Source organism: Homalodisca vitripennis, chromosome 4 (genome assembly GCF_021130785.1).
Source record: "Homalodisca vitripennis isolate AUS2020 chromosome 4, UT_GWSS_2.1, whole genome shotgun sequence".
NCBI lineage: Eukaryota > Metazoa > Arthropoda > Insecta > Hemiptera > Cicadellidae > Homalodisca > Homalodisca vitripennis.
Window position 1 is genome coordinate 64,415,610 of NC_060210.1, and position 27,962 is coordinate 64,443,571.

The 27,962-nt window shown below is 30.9% G+C and overlaps 1 protein-coding gene across 4 annotated transcripts in view; it reads left to right on the forward strand.

Annotated features, from left to right (window-relative positions):
* Positions 1–20,347, forward strand: part of LOC124359412 (protein dopey-1 homolog) — a 165,103-nt gene extending 144,756 nt beyond the window's left edge. For 3 of the 4 annotated variants that reach the window (XM_046812136.1, XM_046812138.1, XM_046812139.1), the window contains 6 exons: positions 712–864; positions 2,440–2,635; positions 10,818–10,829; positions 13,396–13,563; positions 15,067–15,172; positions 16,365–20,347. In XM_046812136.1, the coding sequence (XP_046668092.1) occupies positions 712–864; positions 2,440–2,635; positions 10,818–10,829; positions 13,396–13,563; positions 15,067–15,172; positions 16,365–16,547 (818 nt within the window). In that variant the 3' untranslated portion in view covers positions 16,548–20,347. The remainder of the gene's footprint in view (positions 1–711; positions 865–2,439; positions 2,636–10,817; positions 10,830–13,395; positions 13,564–15,066; positions 15,173–16,364) is intronic. The other variant, XM_046812137.1, reaches the window with a different exon arrangement.
* The last annotated feature ends 7,615 nt before the right edge of the window (positions 20,348–27,962 follow it).

Below are 27,962 nucleotides of genomic sequence, written 5' to 3' on the forward strand. Positions count from 1 at the left end.
TTTCTTGATCATTGAAAACACCAAACTCACTTCAGCACCAGAAATTAACCTATGTTGGATTCCAAAACAAACATATATGATAATACTCTTGGTTAGTCCAAAAGCGTAATTCAATAGTGAAACAGTAAATTAAATTAGACTGGGAGTGAATTTAAACAACCGGAACAGACTCATATTGACTGCAGTAATGTTTTAGTTGTACGGTATTGGTATACTTTCGTCATTGAGACAAAAATGCATTTGTGACATTCACTTTTTATTTGTTTGAGGCCTTTCGTGTCTGATAATGTGTTCCTTGAACACGAAAGGCCTCACAAAATTAAAAAGTGTATTATTGGAGTGTTTATTTTCAAAATAACCAATCATCATTCACTATTTTGAAGTAACTGTGCTGCTGATAAATATAGATTGGAATAATAATAAGAATAATAGTGTTGTTAGATGTTATGTTTGAATTATAAAATCCATTAATACAAACAAAGATTTTGTGAAGTCATTTCACGTTGTAAAATGTCCTTATTTTATTGAATGGGTAAAGTGCAAAATTAGTGCAAACAGTCTTGGATCAGCTGAATGTCATACAGTGAGTAGAGAGTATAGTAACTTGTAATATGCCCATACTATGTGTATATAGTAAGTTTAGTATATGTATGCTGCAAACATAATCCATTGTAATTTTTTGTAATAAATTGAAGCCCATGATTTTGACAGGTCGAGTGTCTGGAGGTCAGGGAAACTCGTTGAGCCTGTTCTCCAGCAGGGAGCAGGAGTACGAGCAGCGAGCCCAGCTGCTCAAACGTTTGGCCTTCGTCATCCTGTGCAGTGAAAAGGATCAGTTCCACAAACACACACCGGACATCCAAGGTGTGTTATTTCTCCTCACAATCCGGTTGTTGTTCTGTCTGTCTTTGTTAGGTTTCCATGAGACACAGAAACCAGTAAGATCTGTTGCTCTTGTTTCTTGATTCTTTGAAACCATGAGCACTTTAATATTTTCATTGATGTTGAATTGGATGTGAGGAAGCCAAATATGGGGCTCCCGTTCAGCATCTTTGGTAGCCAATAGATACGACATTTAATCTGTTACTGAGGGATAATGAATAATTACCTGTGAGCAGGTAAAAGCAGCAGAAAACTTTGCATTAGAGATTAAATATGAATACAACACTGTAGAGTCAAACCATCCAATATATTAACCCTAATATTTGCCTTATTCATGGGATTAGACTGAGCGTTAATGAATCCTAACCTCAGTAAGATGGCTAAAACTCAAGTCTCTTGATCTTGGATTTTGTAATTTTCCTCATTTTAACCAATTATTATTCATATCTGAATAATTTTAACTCAACATTCACATTGAATAACCCTTCCCACCATACCATACTATGTTATATGTAATTTGATTGTCTTGGGACATGAGCTTACAGGTGACGACGGCCTATGTGCAAGCTTGAGATGTAATACTATGAACTACGGACATTTTTAATGTAAAAAATATAATAATAAATATATTTATATATAACATATATTTATTATAAATATTTAAATATAAAAGAGATGCTTATTAAATGCTAAAAACTGTATTGATCTGTAATAGCTGCAAAAACAAATCATATTTAATATGTATTTGAGCTGTCATATAATATGTGGAGGCAGGGGCGCACTCAGATTTTGGTTTGGGGGCTTCCCCATTAAATGTAATACTTATAAGTCTTGTATGAGTATTGTTACTATTGCAGGACTGTATTACATAATCGTTACATTACAGAGTAAAGTCAGTTATCTAGAGTAATTAATAAGTGGTTTAGGTTTTATACACAACTTGACAACACTAATCTATACTATACTAAGTATACAACAAAAGTGCTAGTGGCCAATCACGAATTCAAACAAATCTAGTGAGTGCAACTAGGCTTGTTTCCTGTGACAACAGCACGTAGGCACGGTGAAAACACTACACAACAAATCAGAACTGGCAGGCTTTCTGCTGTTTGCTTAGGTAAATGCGTAATGTCATTGACTCAAGTAGTGTTGTAACTCCAGTGTTTAAATAGGTCTAACAAGTAACAATTATTTTATTTGAAAGAAATGGGAAATGTATGTACACTATTCAACCTAGAACCTTTTTGTGCAGTCAGTTTGCTTCAGAAATATCAATAATTTTGATAGGACTGATCCCAGGTCCCCCCCTCGGGTACGCCAGTGGGTGGAGGAGAAGAGGGCAATAATCAGATGACCTGCCTAAAACCTGTAGATAAGAATGCCTCTGCATCCTCAATAGATAACAAAGCCACAACATTTTACCGATCTGGAAGAGAAGACTTTTACAGTTCTTGATGCTCATCATCTCAACAGTTCCAAATTATTATGCTTAAGTGTGAGACTATTTCTAGCTGCAGGTTTATAATGTAACTTATCACTTCCATGTTGTGGTTACAGAGAGACTGGCCGAGAGTCTACGTCTGCCCCAGGTGGTTCCAGGGGTACAGTCACAGGTGTTCCTGTGTTTTCGTGTGTTACTGTTACGCATGTCCCCTCACCATGTCACCTCTCTCTGGCCCATTATAGTGTCCGAGGTGGTTCAAGTCATGTTACACATGGAACATGATCTGTCTACTGATACAGAGGAGTTCAGGTCTGTTCACTTTTATATGTATTTTTAACTTTTTACGTTTTTGCCTTGATTTTTTATTTTTTAAGCTTATGCACCTATTTGTAATCTTTGAAGGTTTGGTTTAATTGAATGGTTTCTTATTTCAATTAAGTAGGCTTTGCTTTTGAATTGTTTTTATTTCAATATAAATGTTGTAAGATTTTCAATAGGCTTTGTAAGTATTGCTTGCTTGTCATATTATTAATCAAACCAAGCAGTAATTTTACAGAATGAAATATTGTAAGCGTAATTAATTTTTTTTAACCTCACCAAGCACCATATGGCATCATGTACAGTTTCTGCACCTATTGCTTGTCAAGTTTCAAGAATGATTTACTATTTAAAAAAATATTTATATAATCATGACAGAATTGACAAATCACTAATAGTAGTAAATCTCTCATAATAAATTCTGAATATAAAATTTATGTTTGTGTGATGAGTCCCCTTACATAAGGGATAAGGAGGAGGAACCTTAAGTAGTAGCTGGTTTACATTAAGACCCGTATGTTAACTCTAACTACATTGCATGTATTTGTTTTAACATTTTTTCATTAAATTTTACAAATATGAAGAGCTGTTAAGTTGTAAAAATATAAGAAAATAGATGAAAGAATGTAATTTGAATATAATAAAATCTTTTTAACCCTTTTAGAATCAAACTGTAGTCACTGCCCTTCGTGAAACTGCCGAAAAAGACCAGGCAGCAGTATACTGCTACTCCAATTTTTACTTCTTTACATGCAGCAGATATTTAAAAAATAGACATTTTATGTGACTTACTTAGAGTACACAAGCTAGTAAATCAAAATAATATTTTGAATTAAGATTTTAAATGCCTTTGACTTGTTAAACGTTGCCGTGGAAACCTGTTTTTGCCAGCTATGATGATGAATGTAGATAGCAGCTTTTGTTTATAAATGGTCTTTTACACCTTACAAATCGGTAGTAATATAAGATATTAATTGAACTTTCATAATATGTTATCTCTCACAGTAAAAATAGATATTTCTAATTTTAATACTCTTTTCATCGAAAGTAAGTTTTGTTGATACTGAATATTTTGGTACCATAAGGATTAAAATAATACATAGAATTAGAAATAATATTTTTTTCTGAAACCCTTACAAAACACATGGTTTACAGTTATGTAGTTTTTCCATCATGTTATAAAAGAGGGTATGAAATTTTAAGGTGTGTATTTCTTACCTAAAAGGATTAATTCATACTTAAATGTGAATTCTTATTATATACTCTACAATTTGGTTAGATCAAAAAGTAGACTCTCGATAATCTGGCCTATGTAATCCAAAGTTCTCAAATCCAAATGCTGATCAAGGAAAATCATGAAGACAGTAATTGATTTGTCACATAATTTTGTCATAAGGGTTTGTATACTGAACAATGTATTTTGTTTTTAAATAAAATTACTAGTTTTACTATTATCAGTTATTTATTATGATGTGAAAAATACTATTTCATAAAATGAGCTTTTGAGTTTTGTCCGTTTTTCAACATACCTGTTCTTCTGCCAGTTTTCCCACCAAAACTGGACTTTTTACTGTCTGACATTTCTTATAAACTTATATATTAAATTCTATTTGTGACATGTGATTTTTAATAAATTGTAAACCTATTGCAATGTTACAATATTGTAAACACATTTGTAAATACAGAATTTGTTATTGTCTATTTTAAATTCAAAAACAGTTTAAAAAAATTAGAATATCGATCAATTTGTTTCAATATGAAAGCTAGTAAAATTTGATAGTTCTGGTAGGAAGTCTTTCCCATCTTAACTTCATAAAGATTGGCTGATTATAATAAAATGTTATGTACAGGATCTTATGTTTCTTACAAAAAAGACTTAAAAATAAAAGATTTGCTTATTTGTAAAGTTATGGTTATTTGAATACTCTGCCAGTTTCTTGGCATAATTGTAACATTACTTTGCATGGTCTTTTTGTTACATTTTTAGTAGAAATATCCACTTTTATTGGTGTACACTAACTCCAAATTTTTTAACCATGTGAAAATTGCTCTGTCTGTTTTTGTCATCCATACAAACTGCTAGACACTACATACATCTGCAGATTATTACATTCATTGTATCGTTAATAAATACATTTATATCCTTGTTTTATTATAAAAACATTTCATTTCATATTTCCTATGTTTATTACATTAAAATGGTTAAAATATATTTGTGGAATGAGAAATGTGCCAACCTGACAAGCAACTTATGCGATACGCAACTTTTTTAATGCCACAAGTGGCTCATACAGTGTAAAGTAGATTTTTTTTGTAAAAAAAGTTAAAAGCACCTTCCTAGTGGTGGAACATTTTTGCAATTTGAAGTAAAAATTCTTGTAAACACCTTCAATTTCCCAACAGTACCAACTATATTACAAGTTATTTTAGATTTTGTACTCAACACAAACAGTCACTAATTGGTAATTTATCATCCCTTCATTCCAATGTTCAGAAAAATTTGACACATCTGTGAGTGTATAACGATCAGGCAATTAAATTGATTATTTTTATGACGGTGTTCGCCTAATACCCATTATGTGTAAAATGATATCACAAACATTAAATCTCAATTTATCAGCCCATTAGTTATCTTGTTTGTATAGTTATGTGTTATAATATTCCATTTTATCTTATCATAGGTTTGTTGTGGTCACAGTCCTTATTTCAAAATTTATTTTATAATGCAATCTATTCAATATTTATGAACAGATTTAAAATTACAATTACAATGGTCATGGTGGGAAGGAGTGAAAATATTACACTTCACTAGTGAAATCAACACAAGCAAATATTGATTCAAAAGTATTGAAAATTATTACTTCTATTGAAATTTTACGAACTACATGTTTTTTCGCGACACAAACACTGTGACTTCACTTTCCCTGTAAATGAAAGCCTTGACGTTGTCATGTTCTTCATAACGGTTTTTATTTCCAGTTACTTGTTTAAGTTTACGATTGACATTGGAAGCTTTGGAAGGATAATAGGAATTAGGACATTTACATTCGTTATATGTTACAAAATGTTTAACACTGCTTATCGAGGATTGAGATCTATGCTCTTCGTCAGGTATAAGAAAATTAATAAATAGAAATGTGCTTAAAACCTACAATGTTTGGCCAAGAACTGAACTGCCACAAAAAAAGAAAAGAATGGAATCATACCCGCTAATTGCTTGAAGTCCAGACAGGAGAAAATGAACCCAGGCATAGTAACTACACAGAAGTCAAGAGCACAAATACACGTTATACCAGCAAAAGCAATAATGGGACACTGGGATTCCTTTCTTTTTTTAATGGCAATCCATTGCCACATGTTGTAGGTTTTAAGTACATGTTTAAGTATTAATTTTCTTTACACCTAACAGAGAGGGTGGATTTCAATCCTTGAAATGTTGTGTTATACATTCTGTAACATATAATGATGGCAGATGCCCGAAATCCTATCATCTCCAGCTGTTCTCGTCCGTTTTTCACAGTTTGTACCCTCCTCCTCTACATAAGTAATGAATGCATAAATCATCATAAATATTCTTTCTTTTCAAAGAAACTCTCTTCACTTCTTCTAGTTCACAATTATCCCATGATCTATCTTACTTTTTCTTTGATAATTTTAAAACTTTTTAAATGATAAAATTTTTTCTATTTATTAACGCCAACCCTTAAAAGAGTTAATAAAGTTAGTAAAGTTAAAGCCTGAGGTACCTCTAAAACATAATATTTAAATTATTCTTAAAAGCGTTTTGAATGACTTCTTCCATTTTATCATTACAATTATTCTAATTGTTAAAATTAGTTTTGTCATTGATTTTTTGTAGAAATTTTATTCTATATTTTATATTATGGTATTTATTATATATTGACTCTAAACAAATGCAAATATTTTTTTTTAAATATGCAAAAATATAATACTTCACAACTGTGTTTAGTTCTCTACAATCGTGAAAACATTCTTAACATTTGAAAAAGTTTAACAAATCTGTTGTTTGCTTGGGTATTTGTGCAACCCTATTTTAATTTTAACCATAATTGAGTTGCTAACATTAACACTTTCACTGTTCTCCGGTTTTAACAATTTTTTAATAAATATAGTTTTTTAACCAATTATAAGAAACCCATAGGCCTTACATGTATTTTAAAGCTGGATTCTTCCTCTTTCTACACAATTGCTCATGTATAAATATTTTCAAACGTAAAGTCTTGTTTTAAAAATTTTAAAAATAACGTTTTTTATAAAAAAATTAAAAGTTTACCTAAAACATCAGCATTTTCATTATTGTCACTATAGCTACAAATATTTACAATTGAAATCCACATATACCTAAATGGTTTTTTTTTAGTTTGGGGGCCTAACCCACTTGATCCAGGGCAATCATCAAAATCTTCATCTGAAGCTGAAAATAAACAATAAACTGTAAAATTCTGTAATAAACCAATTATTTATAAAACACAAGAATAATTTGTTTTATTACTATTATGCTGATATTTGTTTTTAGAGTAAATACAATGTTAACAAGTCCATCGTTAGTAAAATCAGGATCATTATTTGTGTCATCTTAAAATAAATCATCACTTTCACTGTCACGATTCATTGTATTTAATCACAATCGTTGTAAACTAAAGTAATAGCAAGCAAAACAATAATGTAGATGATGAATTAGCAGAACAAAAACAAATGGACGCCTGGCTGGCCGCTGCAATGTGACGAGTTCGTAAACAAACCACTTTTTTCCGATATTCCAGATGACTGCCAACAACATTATTTTAGATCATAATCCATAGAGTAAGAAATAAAAACATGGAAATAGCGAATGACTATCAATGCTAAAGTCTAAATATGTTTAAATACATTTTATTACTGTAAAAGTCGGCGCTGTCAAAAGACATCGGCAGTCTAAAGAATTCCATGCGCGACATCAAATGACATCGGCAGTGAAAGTGTTAATGTCAAGGTAAGGTAACGTGTGCATGTTTGCATGAGGCACCCATACTTGCATCCACCGTTTGCAAACTTTTGTTTGACATTCATCTATACATAAATGCCTTACTTTATATGATAAAAATTTAATACAATTTTATTTAGTATTAGTTTCTACTGGAAAATGTAATCCTAACTACAAAAATGTATTGTAGAATTTGTACACTTTCATTACTTTTATGGAAATAACAAAACGTGACAGAAACAGAAGTATTAAAACAATTCTGGCAAATTCTTGTTAAGTATTGTAGTGACAGCTCAACCTGTCACTGCAATAACCCAAGTGTTTTAAATTGTAATGGATACCCTCAACTTAAAAATAATAAAACTAATTTACTAAATGTAAAAATAATAAACTAAAAGTAAACTAAATGTATAACCTGTACACACTTACTGAAATTGGTGTAATTTACTAGTTAAATTTTGGGTTGTTTTTATTCAGTAGAAATAGATATTATATCAGTAAATTCAATTGTTTTAGAATAATATTTAGGACTGTTTGTACTGACCAAGTATTATTAATAGACTTTGGAACAAGGCTTTGTATCGGACTGAATCATATGAGCTGTAACATGTCTTACAGCCATATCCAAAGTCCTCCAGTGGTTTGCTGGTATCATGCATTCAGTTGCATGAACATTCTTCTCATGACATCCAATTAATGTTAAATGATATTTAAATTGTTTTTGTTACAGAAACATGAACAGAGTGTTATAAATTAAATTTGAGTAGTATTTATGTGGTTTAAAACTGTAGTTAAGGTCTAATTTTTTACATTAAACAATTAACTGTTTTTGCTAGAAACTACAATACGAGGTAGGTTAAAAAAGTAATGGGAATTTTCATTTTTTGAGAAAATATTTATTTATTCATTTACATTAATGTTGTCACCTTCAAGTTAGTCCCAATTAGATAATATCTATTTGTACCAGTGCTTCTTCTCCAATCCTGAAAATACTTTTTAACTCGATGAACAGTGAAGCACTTTTAATGTCAGCTGTGCTTGTAAAACAATGGCCCTTTAAAGTTTTCTTTATTTTTGGAAATAAAAAAAGTCACATGGACCCATGTCTGAAGAATATGAAGGGTGGGGGCATCGTTACAGTACTGTTTTTGGCAAAAAATTAAAGAACAGGTAATGAAGTGTGAACAGATGCATCGCTACAGTACAAAAGCCATGAATTGTTTTGCCACAAATCCAGGTGTTTTTTCGTATTGCTTCATGCAAACGGCGTTAACTTGCAGGTACTCCTTATTGACCATTTGACCTTGTCGCAAGATTTCATTATGCACTATGCCATTAAAATTGAACAATAGAGTAAGCATAATTTTCACGTTTGACTGCACTTGTCGAGCCTTTTTCGGCTTGGCAATCCAGAATACCTCCAATGAGATGATTGACCCTTACTCTTGACGTCATACAGTAAACCCATGATTCGTCACCTATTATAACATGTTTCGGTAATTTAATTGTAGACTTCATTTAGTGACTCCTGAACAACTTCCATTTGCAGCTGTTTTTGTTCAAAACTCAATAATTTTGAATACATTTTGCTGCCACACGTTTCGTTCGCATTCAAAAAAATTCATGGCCTGTGACAATAGATATGCCAGCATCATCAGCAACTTCTCTGGTCATAATACAGTGATTGTTCATAACCGTTTCTTCCACATTTTCACTTTTTCATCAGTTGTTGATATACTGGGTCATCCGGAACATTTGCCATCTTCAATGTCTTCTTTGAAACATTTATACCACTTATAAAACCTTGTTTTACTCACAGCAGACTCACCATAGGCCTTTCTTAACATTTCCAACACTATTTTACTTTCCACACAAAATTTGATACAAATTATGTTATCAATTTTTTTAAATATAAGAAAATCGCTATGTTCATAAAACACATCTAACCTTAGCAGCTGCCTCTAAAAAATTAAACAATGAATACAGCTGGAAATTTTATTATACTTCAGAAGCATGAGTACCAACATAATGAAACTCTTGATAATCGGATACTTCAAATCCGTGAGACTTAAAAATTCCCATTAATTTTTGAACACACCTCATATATTAACCCCTTGATTGTTAGTTTAAAAATTAATACTCAAGTAGTTATTTAGTTGTACAAAATTACTTTTCTTTTTACAGTAAGACACACTTTTGTTCATAAATTAATACTTTTGCTTGATCAATGAACAATTATGAAGTCAGATTTTTAAAGTTTGTATTCCATGTTGTGGGAAATTTTTATCACAACTGTTTAGTTTGCAATTTACAGATAATGTTAAAATGTTAAAGATTTCATGGTTTGGAAAAGCCATATGAGTCACATGAAAGTTAGTGAAATGTAGTGAACAAATAATTAAACTTTCCATATTTTAAATTGTAGTTTTACATATTCCAAGTCGTAGATAAATTACGACTATTTCCACTAATTCAACTGCATGTTACAATAACATTTCAAAATACGTGAGTAACTCTCTAATAGTTATGTATGACTTGTTTTCTCAGAAGTGATTGCTCTTTCTATCTGAACAATCAATTGTAGTTATGTCTGGTAGTCGTTACTGTACTCAACACTCGTACTTAGGTATCTTTTATTACTGTAATATATGCTATATCTGTTCTTTATTTCTTGTTTTTGTAAAAAAATGACTGCATGTTCACTTGCTCTGTCCTAAATATGTACTATGATTTACAATTTTGTAAAAAATATGACTCTATTGCTTTTCTCAAAGAAAATGTTAATAAAGGATTGATGATTGATTGATTGTATGCCACAATGTTTTATTTATATTTGTAAAAAAGAAGGATGAGTTGTTTTTGAGATTTACCATTAACGATCTAAAAAAAACATATATTTAAATTATAAATAAACAAATTTTTTAACTCCAATTTTAAATGTGAATCCATTTTATCCAGTCTTTTGATGACTAAAACAGGTTACATTTTTACCATGTTTGTATTAGCAAGATTGCTAATTCTATTATATTACAAACTGTTAAGGGGTTAATATTATAGGAGAGTAAAGTTAAGCTGTGTACAGTACAGTACAGTAAGTCGTGTGAAGCTTGGCTAACAGGGCGTTCTGTTTGTCTGTTTCTGCTTCTGTTGCGTGTGTCTGCTAAATCTGCGGTGGCGGGCCGATCCTAGGAGAAACAACAGGTACTTATTCTCTTTCTAATGATTACATAATATTGTAGTTTGCTGGTTTACACTAACATGCATTTTGATTTTGTTTGATAGTAACCTTTCTGGTGGTGATATTATTATATTCAACTAGGCAGAGAAAAGTACTACAAGAAAGATGACTATTTTTGTTACACTACTTTTCAAAGGATACTGTAGAGAGTGTTAGCAACAAAATTGAGAAACTTTTAGGACATGTCTCATAGGTAGAAATGCCATTTATTTTTATTATGAATGTAGATACATCTTACAATGTAGATACAATAGCTTAAAGTTTATTAATAGTTTTTGAAATAATATTAAAGTTTGCTACATCTAAACATTTATTATTGGACCCAAGTTTTATTTATTTGTTATAAATTATATTAATGTAAATTGTTTCTGGGTTGTAAACATTAGTATCGTAAAAACTTATATCTTCACATTACGCTGTTTAAAAAGAAGGATGCATAGTTTGTTAACAGGTAATTAAGAATTTTTACTTACTATACGTCTATTTCTTCTTTTTGTTTTCTGGAGCTCTATTCAGAAATAAAGTAACTTTTAACTATTTAGAGCTCATTGAATTCAGATCAATAATTTTGTAGGTATTCACTTTGTCCTAATATTTGATCTAGAATGAAATAGATATACATTTAATTTCCATTTTATATCATGAGAATGTAATGTATATTTTATGTATAGTTTTAATGTTTTTTATAATTAATTTTCAATCAGTTAAAAATATATGCAACTTTTTATTATTTTAGTTGTTTTTATAATAAATATTTCTACATGAGTGATAAATTATGTTTAAATTTATTCATTATATTTTAGAATAAACATATACTACAAATGTTTAAATACAAAAATATCTTTCAGGGTGTATTATAAATTTATTTACAGTATAGCAACCTGGTAATTGGGGATATAATTTTATAGATGTTAAAAAATTACAATGTTTGTTTTTATTTTTAAGTTATTTACTGTATGTTACTTGTATATCAATTGAAAATAGTACATTTTCATTTTCTTGACAAATGTATTCTGTACCAAGACAATTTGTAAAACATGCATATTGTATGTAGTGGGTCCTATATGCAAGAATTCTGGCATGATACACAACACATTTTATCAGGGTTTAGTTCCTATTGGAATAACTATAACAAAGTAACTTAAGTGAGATGTGATCAATACAACATTAGAAGAATTTACAAATTGATGTTCATACATTGTTTTAATCCTGTAATAATTAATTTTTAGTCATATATATATATATATATATATATATATATATATACATGTATATATATATATATATGTATGTATATATATGTATGTATGTATATGTATGTGTATATATATATATATATATTAATGATATGGGCTTGAATTTTCAGTGATGTAAATCAGTTTTACAGAAAGGCTAAAAATAATGTGCCAGCATATTTTGTGAAATGAGTAAAAAAAGTAGAAAAAACATTAGTAATTAAGAAATTGCTTTAAAGCTAAATATATTGTAGATGAGTTGAAAACTTACAAGTTTCCTATAATATTTCTCTGTAAGTTATGGTGATATTTTCTTCTGACAGCTGACAAAGTGATTGAGTAATTTGTGGTTATCTTGGAGTTCTCTTCATAAAAACCTTCTCCAGACTTCAATAAATATTACGAGAAAAATTTACCAAATTTATCCATCTATTCTCGAAATTAGCGCTTAGCAAAACATTTAGCAATTCTTTTTTGTTTATAAGACCTAAAAAAGTAATGTATATAACAAAACAGTTTGAACATGAAACAGAGATAACCTTTGTATTAAAAAATGTTGTGTTTCTTTTGTTAAAAATTAAATTAATTACTGCTTATGTGTTATATTTACTGATAGGGAAAATAGGGAGAAAAAATGTTAAAATTAATTATGTTGCTACTATTTTGTGTTTTCTCTGTAGAAAATGTATTATATATGAAAATTGGTTAGTGTGTTATGACCTTTCATATGGTACTGTCAAAAAGTTTTCCACTAAAACATAAGATTTAAAGTTTATTTTTTCAATAATAGTAGTATGTGTATCATTCTTCATTGTAAACATTTTTCTTCTTTTTATATATTTTAATGTTACCTATATAAATCTTTTATGTGTACATGATAAGGAAGTGCAAAGTTATAAAACATTAGAACACAATAATGAGGATTTTTTTATTATTTTTTTTGAAGTGGTGAATTTATATATATTTAATGTGTCTGATATAGATTGAATTTACAGTAGTATATAAACAGTGTAATGAAAAGTTCATGAACAGCTGAAAAAGTTTGCCATTACAGGAGCAGACATTCAATTCGAGGGTTAGATTATTGATGGTCTTCTATAAAATAGTATTTATAAAGTAATATAAATATAAAATCACGGTGATATGTGTATTGGCGTAGTGAAAAATTTGAAGTTAAAAACATAGTTAACAGCTGAAAGCTATTGGCTACACATCACTGAACAATATGCATTATTATTGTCTGTTTGACTGTCTTCACTGAACAGTTCTGATGTAAAGTCACTATTCTGTACAGTTCCCACATCCGCCTGCTGTCAGCACTGGACTGGTCGTGGGTGGTGAACAGCAACAACGGTCTCCACGCTAACGGCCACCCTCACTGGCTACAGCTGCAGCTGGCTGCTGCCAAGCTGCTCTACCTGGCAGTGCAGTTACCGGCTGATACCCTGCCACAGTTCCAGATGTGAGTCGTAGGGACATGCAACACCCAACACTTGTTGGCAGGCCCTTTGGACAATTTTACCGGGGCATGTCTGTTTGGAAAGGACCGTGTCAACGGTGGCAGGATAAGACAGGACCTAGCTAAATATCTTTTCCGGGACCCACCAAAGCGGAATACGGCAATACTTGTTATGCCGACAGTAACTCGTCAAAAATATGCGGCTGTGCTTATGTTACCGTAGCAGGAGGGTTTGCAATGAAAACTGATAGTTTGAATTTTATTTATATTTAGGATTAAATTATTTGCAATAAAACAAGCATTAAGCTTATTGGTATTCACTCTTTCTTTTAGTTTATCTGCACTTTTATGACATATTACTGTATTTGCATGTAGGATAGTCTTTGGTTTCATAAACAAAGACAAATTATCTATAATCAATATACAAGGAAGAGAATAGGATCAATAATAGATCCATGTGGCACTCCATTATGGGTAGACAAATTGTCTGTGTTTGAGGCCTTCGCAGAAGACGAAAAGGCATCTATTGTTTACTATTGAAATCAAGATGTGCGTCATGCATTCTATAAAAGTCTAGTTTCTGTAGAACGGTTTTATGATTTATAATTTAAAAAGCCTTTGTTAGTTAGGTCCACAAAATAACAGACATGTATTCTATTGTTAAGTTCACTCTATACTTTTTCTGTGAATTCTTGCACAGCACACATAGGTGACCTGTACCTTTGAGATCCAAACCGATTACAACTAAATTTATCATAGTTATCTCAATATTGTAAAAGTTTGTTAAAAACAATTTTTTCACAACTTTTTAGAAGACTTCCAATAAAAGTTTGGTCTGAAATTATTTTGATCACAATATTTACTCCCCTTTTAAAAATTGGTATATTTGTTATACATTTTAATGTCTCAGGGAAAGAGTTTGAATCAATGCAAGTATTGTAGATATTTACGATTACATTACATTATTATGTTTATACACCACACCATACATCATTACAGAACACATTTTTGACGTACTAGTTTTCATTTATAACGGAATGTGCTAAATAAGTGGGATGGAAGTCCTTACTTCAATTTCATTATTTTAAAACAAAAATACCATATTGAGAGACTTTTTCCATGTGCTGGAGTGAATATTTATTTTAAAATAATATTTGAACTTTTTTGCAGTAATGGGTTTCTCTCTTAAAAGTATTAAGATGTCTAAAATTTTAATCGTCATAAAAAGTTTAAGTTGAATATCCTAAAATTAATTGTTGAAGGTAGAATATCCTAAAATTAATTGTTGAAGGTAATTGGTTTATTTTCTGTGAGTAAATGTATCTTTAAGTAGTTTGGTTTGTTATTTCTTGGATTGACTTTAGTATTGACAAGAGATAAAAATTGGTTTCTGTCAGGCTTATATTAAATATTGATAAGTTAATATTTCAAATAATTTTTGTGTTATTAGTTATAAGTTCAGCTACATGCTTTCAAAATAATCTTAGAACCATGTACATTGTCTAGGTACCGTTGGGCATTTGTGAGCAACCAGTGCGACACCCCCTTGTCCCAGCCCAATGCTGATTTTATCCCACATGTCACTCGTATAGCTCGCCTTATGGATGCCAAGGTGAATATTGTGTTTAGATGGTTGGTCATCATCAATAAATCATAAACTCTTTATGAACATAATCATTGATAAGCAGTTTAATTAATACACAATAAATAATTTTGCATATGGAAATGTAAGACACTTTTGTGCAGTATAGAAGGGTTGTACTCATAAACATTCCAGTACTGGAACACAATGGGTGGGGGGCAGGGTCATGAAATCAGAAAATTATGTTGAATAATATATTTTCTAAATCGTGATTTTATGTATACTGGGGGGGAGGGGGTAGATTTAGAGGTACTTACTGTTTTGTACGTACTATGTTAACATAGTATGTATATACTACATATGTATATGTTAAAATATGTTCTAATAAATTGATATAATACTGTAATATTGATAAAACAAAAGTTAATAGTTCTGTTACGAATAAGACCATTTGGTACCATTTTAATACCATTACAAATACCAAAAACAACAATTGAAAAATACATGGTTTTATGACTGAACCCCTTCTATACAGATTTTCAATCTTTGTTTCTCAAAAACATTACAGGTTACTTGCACTAACAATTCACAAGCTGTTTGGTGGTCACTCTCTTTTGGGATGCATAAAGAGATTATATGGACAAAGGAGAGACTCTGACAAGCATTTCTTATTGAACTCTGCTTAAAAATATGCTTTGGACTTCAATCAGAAGTAAATGGCATCTGAGTCTTGGTTAAAATTACACAGGATTCCAAATTTGAATTCCTCATTCACCCACCTTTCCAAACATGGTTTTTAATATCTATCATATATTAAGGGTGTTAAAAAAAATAATGAAAATGTGCAAAAAAAGTTCTTTTAAAATGTTATGTGCACTCCCAAAACGGTGTAATACTTTTATAGTGCACCAAGAAACTGGTGAATAACTCAAACAGGGGTTTTTTATTTCATACAACCTTGTATAGAGATTTAATTTTTTAAAGTTGGTTCAATATTTTATTTTTATTTTAATGAAGCACAAAAATATAGTAATTTAATTAACTATCTTTTAAGTGCTTAATTTTTTCTTTTCAAAATTAGAGTAAAGCTGTTATTAGTGTAGACTAATCTGAGTTTCTAGTCAATTGTATATTTTTGTATTGAATTCCCTTACTAATTTTAAGGTTTCATAAATACCTTATGGATGGATGTACAGTAACAGTGAAGTAATTTGTTGTACAGTTTGGAGGGCCGCCGGAAGAGATTCCTTCTCCTCTCCTTCCACCTGGTAGCACGATCCGTTCACTCAAGGACCTGCATCCGTTCTTTACGGCCATGAGCGGCGGCAAGTTTACCACAATGTCACTTGCTGAGCTTGAGACCAACATCGAACTAGATTTCCTTGAGCCGATGCCTGCGAGGTAATTCTGTAAGCCCTTCAGCCCTTCCCATGTCATTCCGCAAGACCCGTCGCAGTGGACCTGTCGATGGGCCGGCACTCGTTACCAGATTTTTGGATTAGTTGCGGCTTCACAGCAACAGCCAGTTTGTATACTTGTGTAAAAATGTATAGTGTATATTTTGGCGGGTTTGTATGAAATTTATTTATTGCTTTTTTGGGCATTGTTATTTTATAATTGATTCATTTTGGTTGGGTGTTTTTTGTATATAAATATTGAAATGTAAGTTTAACTTAAGAATTGTTGCTGTTATAGTGTTTACATTTGTTATTTTAGTTTGCTGTACTAAAATTAATTCTGAATTTCATCAAATTTTATGATCATTACTTCCTGTTATGTTATTATAACTATTACATTGTTGAATCGTCAGTTTTATAACTTTAAAAGTTAAACTATTTACTTGTTGCTATGAATTTATTTATTTAAGTATAAGCCTTTACCATGTGATTAGTATTATCATGATTTTATTTTTCCTTTATAACTGACTTAAGCTGGAATGATTATTTGTAGAATATAATTATATTTTTGAGCAATGTTTTATTTTCCTTTTAATGTTTCTATTGTATATAGTGCCTAGTATTAATTATGAATAGGATTATTTATTACCGCTGTATTTTATCAAATGTTTCTATAAAACTTTCACTTTGATGAGCTGTATGTATTTTGGTGATTTGAGAGTTATTTAAGTAGCATTGTATTTGCCCTCTCTAATCGTAGCAATTTGTGATAATAAACCTAATTTGTCTCCAGTTGTAGTAAAGTCTTTAAATAGAGGTTTTTGTGTAAAATATTTATTTTTCTTTACCTTAATTTGCGGTGCTTTTTATTCATGTGAAATATTTGAACCCAAAAGACCTAACAGTGTAGAATATTGTTTGTGTACCATATATCTCAATTAAATGTTAAAGCACAGCTAAAAAATATGAGTAAATGAAAAAATGCTTTGTTATTAATTATCTACAGCTGAAATTATTGTTTCTTATTCTAATAAATATTAAATTAAATAACATAACCTTATTATAAGAAGCTTAATCAGAGTATTCTATTTTAAATGGATAATATATAGTATATTATACATTCAGTGAACTAGCTGTAGTGAAACAATGTCAATTTTAAACCATGCTATGTCTTCTTACCAACAAACTGTTATTATTTAGATCTATTTTCAATGGAAAATATAAACAAGAAATTGATTAATTGGAAGATAAATCTTACAATAATAAATTGAATTTCAATAAGGCAATCTTATCTTACAGGTTTAAACTAGTAGTAAAACTAATTGAATATTATTTTTATATTCAGTTAAGATTAAATAAATTTAAAATTAACACGATCGTTTATACACCCGTTTGCAGACAAAGATTATCCATTTATATGTAAATGAAGGCATTAAATATTAGTGGGCTTGACTGACCTGGGTATTCGTAGAAAGTCCTTGTGATATTCAGTTTTGTGATTACTTATATTTTGGTGCTCTATGCTTGAAATTTTGCTCTTTTATTAATTTGTTTTCATCATATTCATGAATACCATCATTTCATGAATTCATCATATTCATGAATTATATTGAAATTTTTTGCATCACCAAGAACATTGCTGTGGTATTTTTTATTTTTACTAATATCATTTTAAATTTACATGAGTTGAGTAGTGAAAACATTTTAAGGGCAGAGAGCAATATGCATTTCAAAAGCTGAAAAAGGACCCTCATAAATCCATCTTGGTATCTGTGAATAACTCTCCTTACAGTTAACACTAATTTGATATTAGTTTCTTTTTTCCAGTTGACATCAGAATCAGTTTCTTTCTTCCTATCGCCACCATGTTGATATCGTTATCTGTAACTGCTGTAGCATGACTTTAGTTTTTAAAGGGAATGATAATAGTATCACAGCCACAAATTTGTCATCATTATGTATTATAATAAAAGAAACACGTTTTCAAGATTGGAATATATTGTCTTCTTCAGGGTGTCAGATACTAAAACAAGTCAGTCTAAAAATATAAACTTATGAACGTGGTGAAATATAAACTTCAATGGATATAAATGTTCTCTGCATGTGGTGTTGATTTTAGGTGTGTTTGTTTTTTCTGATATATGATATTTTTTTGTTAACTTTTGATTTGGTGTGTTTATCACCATGTTGACATGTTTACTTTTTCATATGCTTGTGTTTTTACTTTGACACATGCTAAAGAGGATAGAATCCAATCTTGAGGATTGGTGTTTGTTTAATTATAACAATTAGCAATAAATGTTCCTTCAAATGTCCCATTTGTCGTCAAATGTTGTCAATAATAAACTTTCAATACAACGTGTTTTTTAATCAGCTACTGAGGATAACAGAATGTTATTGTTTCTGCTATTAACTTATTCATTGTTAATGACTGTAATTAATTATTATTTCATTGGATATTGTAGGTTTATAGCTTTATGCTCAGAGTTCAAACAGTTAATTGTAAGCAATTTGGTGTTATTTTAACCTTTAAAGCACGGAAGAAAATGTGATCTCAGTTCAATTAGTGTGCATTTGGAGATTTAAAAAGTTCTGTTTTTGCAGTTAAAGTTAAATTTGTTTTCTATTTCTTGGAAGAAAACAACAAATTTTTTTAAACTCCATCGGTTGTACACTGTATACATGAGTGCACCATATGTATGGTTATATCCGCATGCTTGCTGCACTTTGCATCGTAGGATGAAACATTGATATAAGAATAGCACTGGTTTTGTATTGATTTTTCACGTGATACACAATGATTTACTTCCAGATGGTCATAAATCAATACATTACGCATCCCTACCAATTCGCAGCATTATTCGTGTACACACAATAAACTAAAAAAAACTATAAGGATAATCCCATATGCCACGTTTAACGCAATTCTGACGGTATGGACTTATCCGTAAGCCAAGGGTTAAATTAGCAGGGATGAATTGTTATTTGTTCATATGATCTTAGAACATTTATTTTCCTGTTAAGGTCATATAAAGATATTTTCTTTTACATTTAAGGGTTGTTAATGTCTCAGTTGAAATACAACAAATAAGTTCAAAATTGTTCAATGATTTTAAATTAAAATTACATTGAAATGTTTTAACAATAAGTTTCTAAAAGATGATGTTTATGAAAATTATTCATACATATTTATATTCTATACATTTTTAAATTTATTCAATGACAGAAAGAAATATTGAATTAAATTTAAAAGTATCTTTGGTTACAAACTTGTCTGTCATATTTGCTAAGTTAGTGTCTTTCCGAAGATAAGAAGCTAGTAAGATCATTGCTGTTCCTGTATAGTTTTAAAAATGCAATTGAAATTATTCATCATTCATAAATGTTCGAGTTCTTGATACCTTTCAATGTTCTTGGTTTGTTTTAAAGAACCTATAAAAGTATTAATTTGAATTATTACATTTTTTTGTATTTACTTTTATTGGTACAAACTCCTTTTGGAAGCCAGGGCAGGCGTTCACAAGGCCATAGTTAGACTTAGAATTTGATTAAATATTGATTCCAACTGTTACTACTCCCTAGGTATAGGTAGTGTAGCTTAAAAAAGTGTCTGATTACTGACCATTTAGTTAGTCATCTGTTCCAGGATTATGATAAGGCTTGTGTTTAGTTGTATGTTTATTGACAAAAATCTATATTTTGTACTGCAAATAATAAATTGTGATATGATGTACAGAAAGGGGCGGGCCATTGATAATCTTGTTTATAAATTTAATGTTGTCTATTAAATTTATGGTCAATACGTTTACGTTCATGTCTTATTTTACCTTTTTCTCAAATTATTGTTAAGTTTTGTGTCAGTAATAATCTTTAAACTTCTAAGAGTTATTATTTGGCTGAGCTTTAACAAAGCCTAACACTTGAGTGACTGAAAAAATGTAATTTCTGTCTATGTGTCCGCATGATATCTCGAGAACAAATGGATATTTAGACTTGAAATTTTGCATGAAGCTTCATTTCTATATAAGCAACTCGGAGTTCAATGTAGGTGCATGTTACTCCTTGGAATTTGGCTGAGCATAAGCGAATATTTTTACATTGGTGTTACGATTGCAACGAGAAAATTGCAGGATAAATTAATTTTTAAGTAATCTAAGTACGATAATTTAAAATGTTACGAGATAGTAATTTAACCCAATGACATAAGCTATAACCGTGAAAGTTTGCATGCAACCTCAGCCAAAACTCCTCTTTTATTTTAAACGGATGTTGTAACAAAGTGAATTTAATTAAGCTTTAAAAGTAAGGAAATAGTGTGGTTTTATAAATAATTTCACACGTTATTTAGGACCTGACAGATTGATCTTAAAATCATGTTGTTATCTGTCCGTGTGGTAACTCTTGATAGATAGATCTTAGAGGCTTCAAAGTTTGTACATAAGGGTTCTCTTGGTCCAAGGAAAAACTTAATTTTGGGGTCACAGGTATAGAATTAAAGATAAAAATACAATTCTAATCTTTTACAATGTTCTTATGGGTAACCATGATTGCAACAAGAATGTCACTGAGTGACATTTTATCATGTGACATAATAAGACATTTGATAAAGTTACTTTGTTAAATTGGTTTGTAAGTCTTTTGTTACGCTCTATCAGATTCTTTGAAACTTTGTTGTATTGGTTTATTAGTTCAAATGGTTACCCTGTTTTCAGCACTTTGCAAGCCTTGAATTTTAAAATATCAACATTAATATATGTGTTGACCAATTAATGTATTATTTTCGTCTTATTTGGAAAAGAAAACTCAATTATAGCAGCAATGCGTTAAGTAGAAACTAATTGCAAAAGATGTTTTCATAAATTAAAATTTTTGGATGTTGCACACTATGTTTCTGACTTCATCACTTTTTTAGGAATGGTAAGATTTAAATATTTAAAAAAAAAAATACAATATAAGCACAATTTTACAAAAATGTCATAAACAAAAAATATTTATTGTGTAGCTAACATTAATAGCTTATGAATGATTTTTCCCATGACAATTGCTCAGTAAATAAACCTGTAAGTGAAGATTTATAGAATCATGAGAATGTGTTGGCACACCATTATAGAGATATTTATTGTAACGGCTTACAATAAATATTATAAAACAAAATGTATTGCCGGTGCAAGCAATAGGAAGAGAAAGATATTTTTTGTTTGTTTTGGTATTAGCAACTCTGTATTATTTTATTATTTTTTAAGTAAACCAGCCAAATATTACATAGTTTCACATTCTAGGGAAGTGACACTTCAGCATATAACCTGCATTCTTAAGGCACAATTTGCATCCTGGATACAATCAGGAAGGTATTATAAGGACTCATCTATCCCCTTCGCCATGTGGAAAGGAATAAGGACTGTCAAGAAATCAGTACAGCTTCTCTAAGGGGTTTTCAACCACAGATGCCATTATGGAAACGGTTAGCCTTACCAGCCAAATAAAATACAGAGTTGGAAAGAAGAGGGGATTTAGAGCTTTACTTGTTATAGACCAAAAAATGCATTTAACTCTCTCAGATAGGTTGATATTCAAAAAGGTCTATTACACTATGATGCTTAAGCAATATGATGGTTAAGAGCTACTTAAGCGATCAAACCATTTTCTTCAAAGACAGTTGGACAGTCAAAGAGAATATGTCATGTAGAGCACCACAGGGTTCCTGCCTAGGCTCTGGAATATTGTCTATGACTCCTTACTGAAAATGGAGCTGCCAAGATAATAGGATTTGCTAAAGATGAAATTATCATTGTCTAAGCTGCACAGGAAGACATGTTAGAAGAGAACAAATGCAAGCATAAGAAAGTCAGTGAATAGTTATCCAACAAGAATTTAGTCTTGTAAATCAACAAAACTGAAGTGATTTTGGTAACAAACAAGAAGAAGATTCTTTGGAAACCAAGTTTAGTTATATATGAAACTGTGGTAAATAAATAAATAAAAATTATTTATTTTTAGTGTTTCTCAGTACAGGACATTAAGGACAGTCAAAAACTTACGTCCAATATAGTAGGCATATGCAAAGGAAGTTGGTGGCAAATTGTTATTTACTCAAAGATGTTGTTTGCAGCCTCCATGGGAGGAATGTTTGGTTAAGGAGTCCCACAGGAAGTCTGTAGTCAGTACAAAGATGTGCAGCTTTGAGGATAGTTTCAGCCTACGTACAGTATCAGAAAGTACTGTCCTAGTACTCCTAGCTGGAACTCCACTAATAGATTTTTTTGCTTAGAAAGAAAGAAAATTTCATCGGGCAAAAAGGAAGTATCAGAAGGTCTACAAGGAAGAAGAGGAGCTTTAATGTAAATTGGGAAACAAGCTAGAAATAGACTAGTCATCAGGTGGTAAAGAGATGATACAGGCAGATGGATCCAGCGTCTTACCAATGAAGTTAAGACATGGAAGCCATTGTGAGATGAGAAGGAGCTCTTCCAAGTTTTCACGGGACGTGGAAGCTTCATTTATTAGTTGTAGTATTTTGGAATGTCAGCAGACAGCATGTGAGTTGGTGAGGCACAAGATATTTGGAGCATGCTCTCTTCAATGTTTATCGAGCCAGAAGGGAACTACACTTTGAATTCTTTTGTCCAGCGAGTCTTTAAACGTTTTTGGAATTTTTAGGAAACAAGTACCAGGCATCTCTAGTCTGACAGTTTCAAATTTTTGGGCCTTTAGAATTTTTTAAATCTTACAAGCCTTTTGGTTCAGAGGCAGTGGGAGACTGCTCAGTAAGTTGATAACATGATTACTCACACTGCCATAACTCATTTTTTTAATGCTTTGTAAACCAAGTGTTTGTTACACAAAGTTGTCTGTGCAGGTCTCTTACCTTAGTGAAACTATATTGTTTGGTAATAAGTGAAAGTGTAATCAAAAACCATTTGCTATTTTAAAAATATTTGAAAATCATGGTCAGCAGAATTTTTAGTAAAACAATAATATAACATTGATCAATTAATATAATTTTTCTGCTATGTGGTACATAACAGAAACTTGAACCACTTGTTTTCAATGTGCTAAGGTGTGCACCACAATGCAAGAGTGTGATGTGATCGTATTTTGGTTCTGGCTTCTTGCATTAATTTTTCACTTTATTTTCTTCTCTACTCTATGCATCTTATAGCATAACCATCGACCACAAACAAATATCAGGAAAGTGGACCAAACAACTTGGAGAAATTATGTATGTTTTAATCATGCTAGATGTATACAAAATTTAACATAATTTGGTGTGATTGTACATATATGTAACATATAATTAATCACCAGAGTCCCTACTTTGCAATGATTAAGTTAACTGAGTTAATGAGCTAAATTGACATCTAAAACTTATATTTCTATCATAGTATAAAAATGTTATCAACGATAAGTATTTTATCTTCTCCAGAACTTTTTGTTTTATTATAACATGTTTCTTTAATCAAACCACTGCCATAGCTCTCAAATCTCTAACAATTTCATAATGTTTCCTTTACCCATACTGTATTTTGTAAAATTACACCAAAATCAAAGTTTCAATTTTATTTGAGCAGAATTAATTTTTAACCTTTAAAATCATCCAAACCATTTTTTGAATGGATGTAAAACTGCAACACAGGTTATGCATGTACAAGTTTTATTAAGGTATGTTTCCCTTTTTACAAATACGATAACATCATACAATTTTTGAAAAAATAATCTTGTTTCAGGTGGAAGCTATTATTGTATTGCTGCTACCAGGCAGGGTCGTTTGCAAGTTGTACCACAGCCTTCTGTAGGCAATTTCTATGCAATTCCAACAAAAAAGTATATAGTATGATTTAAAAGTATGGATACACTCTGTTTAGTTTTTGATGGATAAAGTTGGAGGATTGGAACTCAGGACACCTTTCTTGGAAATAGAAGTGAACGTTTTGGTCACTGTTACAACTTTGCCCATTTCCCCGAAAGATGATTTTTTTTGGGAGTGGAGGGGGCGGCTCAAAATGTTTAAATGTAAAAACCCATTGACACCTCATTTGAAATGTCTTCACAAAAGAAGAACAGAGGAAACTAGAGCTTTCTATCTCAACCCAGTACAAAATGGCAGCTCATTGAAATTAATTAAAAATTAATTGGGAAAAAACATGAACATCACCATTCAGAAGGTAATTAACTTCAATGTACAACCACTTTCCTTACCAATTCAAACCTGGTATAGCCTCTCTTATCTTATCAATTTTGAGGAAGTCCAGTATCATGTTCAATTTTTGCTTGGAATTAACAAAGTTAAGAAGTGTTCATTTGATACTTAAGTTGAGCTATAATGATCCAGATGATGTGAGGCTACAGTGACAGGATGAAATCTTATGATGAAGTAAGGAATTTATTAAACGACACTTATCCTAATCTAAACCCTGTATCTATACCAGGAGTTAAAAAAACAATCCAATGTTTCCTCAAAACAGGCAGCATCAAAGACCGCCCCTAACCTGGTCGACCAAAATTGGCTACAAACGAAGCATTGTCACTTAACATTTTACAGTCTGTTGTAGATCCTCATGTCTCAACAAGAAATGTTTTTCAAATATTAGGTATATCTCAAACATCAGTAAAGTTTTACATGACAGTAGTTAAAAGCGCATAAAATTCGTTTAGTTCATTAGTTAGCTAATTGAGGACGATTTGGAATTTCAAGCAGATTTTTTGTGAAATATTGATGCGGAACATTGATAATAGTCACAGTTAGATTAAACAACATTCATTGTTTTCTCATGGTAAACAAGCAATTTCCATGTTAAACGATAACGTTAACAGACACAATGCTCGTTATTGGGCTGATGTTAACCCTCAATTCATGAGAGAGCAACGTACAGAGAGCACTCTGAAAAATTAAATGTTGGGCCCTTTTTTGTTGACGTTAATGTGGAGGTATACCAGGAAATGTTACAAATCAGGTTTATCCAGCTATCCAAGTAGCAGCCAACAACTGTATTGAAGTTTGGTTCCAGCAAGATGGAACATCTCCACACTTTGGTCTGCATGTCCATGAGTATTTAAACAATATTTTTCCAAACCGCTGCATAGGCAGATGGGGAAGTATTGAGTGTCCGCAAAGATCGCCAGATCTATCTCCACTTAACCAGAGTTTCATTTTTTCTATCTTTGTCCATTGAAGGTTGAGCAGGATCCATCCATGATCTTAACTTAATTGATTTCAATGAGCTGCCATTTTGTACTGGGTTGAGATAGAAAGCTCTAGTTTACACTGTTCTTCTTCTTTTATCAAGAACTTTCAAATGAGGTGTCAAGTCACTTAATGAGAAAAGTTGTAACAGTGACTAAATAGTTCACTTCTATTTCCTAAAAAAGGTGTCAGAGTACCATTATTTCATCTTTATCCATAAAAGACTAAACAGAGTGCATCCTTACTTTTAACTCACAATGCGCAAGAACCATTAAGAAATACCAATTAGTGAAATAGCATGGACCCTATAACAGTGTTTCTCAATCTTTTGAGTTTTGAGAGATGTACTTTATACCAGACAAAAACAAATGTATGTGTAAAAAATCAACATTTTATATCTAGAAGTTTAAAACCTGTATTTACAATCCACTGTACACTATAAGTAATGTCAAATTCAGTCAATTTGCTATCAGTTTGATAATAATTCTGTTTTATCACCAACCACACAAGTGGAACCAAATATAAATATTTACACTACAAAAAAAGTCTATTTGATCAACTTAACAGTAAAAATAGATTTATTACTATTACAAGATAGGAATTAAGCCAGACCATATCACCTAACAGGCTTCAGTGATGTTGCATGTAAAATTTCAAGTCTATAGAAAAATTTCATTGTCGAGATGTCGTGTGGATGACAGCCGATCATGCAGAATATACAGACATTAGAGAAATTGTGCCACTCCTGAGTAATATGGCTTCAATGATGCTCAGCCAAATCTCATGGATGTAGCCTACATACACCATCATTAACCTCATTCTTGTTTATGAAGAAATGAAGTTCCAGGCAAAATTTAACGTGTACAGATAAAATCTTTCTCAAGATATCTAGTGGATGGTTAGGCACATATGTTTCTTGTCACATGATTGTGCTCAGTTTGTTTACAGATATGTTCTGTGATGTTCTCGTTGTAATCATGGCTACATCTAAAATTGATGTTTAACCCTTGAACTGGAAATCAACATTATAGTGTTGATCTAAATTGTTTTACAAGCGGCAATCAACATCATAATGTCTATCTGACATGTACGTGTTTTGACACTTCATAAATCAACACTATCACCACTATTTATAAACCATTTCAAACAGGTAAAAATTTGTTTTGCTGTTTTGGCAACAGTGACACTTCCAGAAAGATTGGCTTCATCTAGCTATTTTGAAAATTTATAATAGATTATGGGTATGGTTTATAGCTTGTTATAGTTTGGTTTTAGGCTATACTGAATTTTAAAAATATTGAATGTAAAAACAATTTTTTTAATTTTATTTTCGGAAATAATTGTACCCATAGTAAGAAATATAGCCTTTCAGGTACTATTTGTGGTTTGAACAATTTGTATAGTTTTGCTTCAAGAAAACCTAGATACCGTTAAAGTTTCTGAAAATAGAAAAATTTATGAATAAATTGTCTATCTCAGATTCTAATATTTATAATATTATCACTCTTTATCAGGGGCAGTCTCACTACATTAAAAACATTTGTGTAGCAATTATCTTCACATTTTCATGAAAAAATAATGTATCACACATATATAGGTTTATAGTAAAACATATTTTTTACTAAATGTTTAAAGTACGGTTACAAAACTCTCACTGAGGAAAAAATGACTGCCAGTTTGAGGATCAATAAGTGTGTTCGCTTACACTCAGCCAAAACACATAGTCATGTGCACCATGATTGGAATTAATGTTGCTTGTATAAATGAAGTGTCATAGTTCCTTTTTAAGATATTGTGCTGACAGACACAGAAATTAACTTTCTCCAGCCCATTAAGTTATACGCTTTGTTAATGCTCAGCCAACAAATATTTTATCTTCTCTCAAACATTTTAAAATAGAAACACTAATAATCTGAATATCATCTTTAGATTAAACTAAATAAAAAACTGCTTCACATTTTTATGAAAATTAAAACATACAGATGAAACAACGTAAAATTGTATTGCAATGTAATGTTATAATGTGAATGTTTACTTAGATCCAGGTTATTGTAGAGAAACCAGTAAATCAAAATAACTATAATAACATGAATATTCATATTAGATCAGAATGTTGCACTTTGTTTTCTCATATTATATTACATTATATTTAATTCACATGACTTCTTCTAATTTCTGCCAAATAAATGTATCTTTCAGTAAGTTAAAGAGTTCTGAAGAGTAGGAAATAATAAAGACTCTG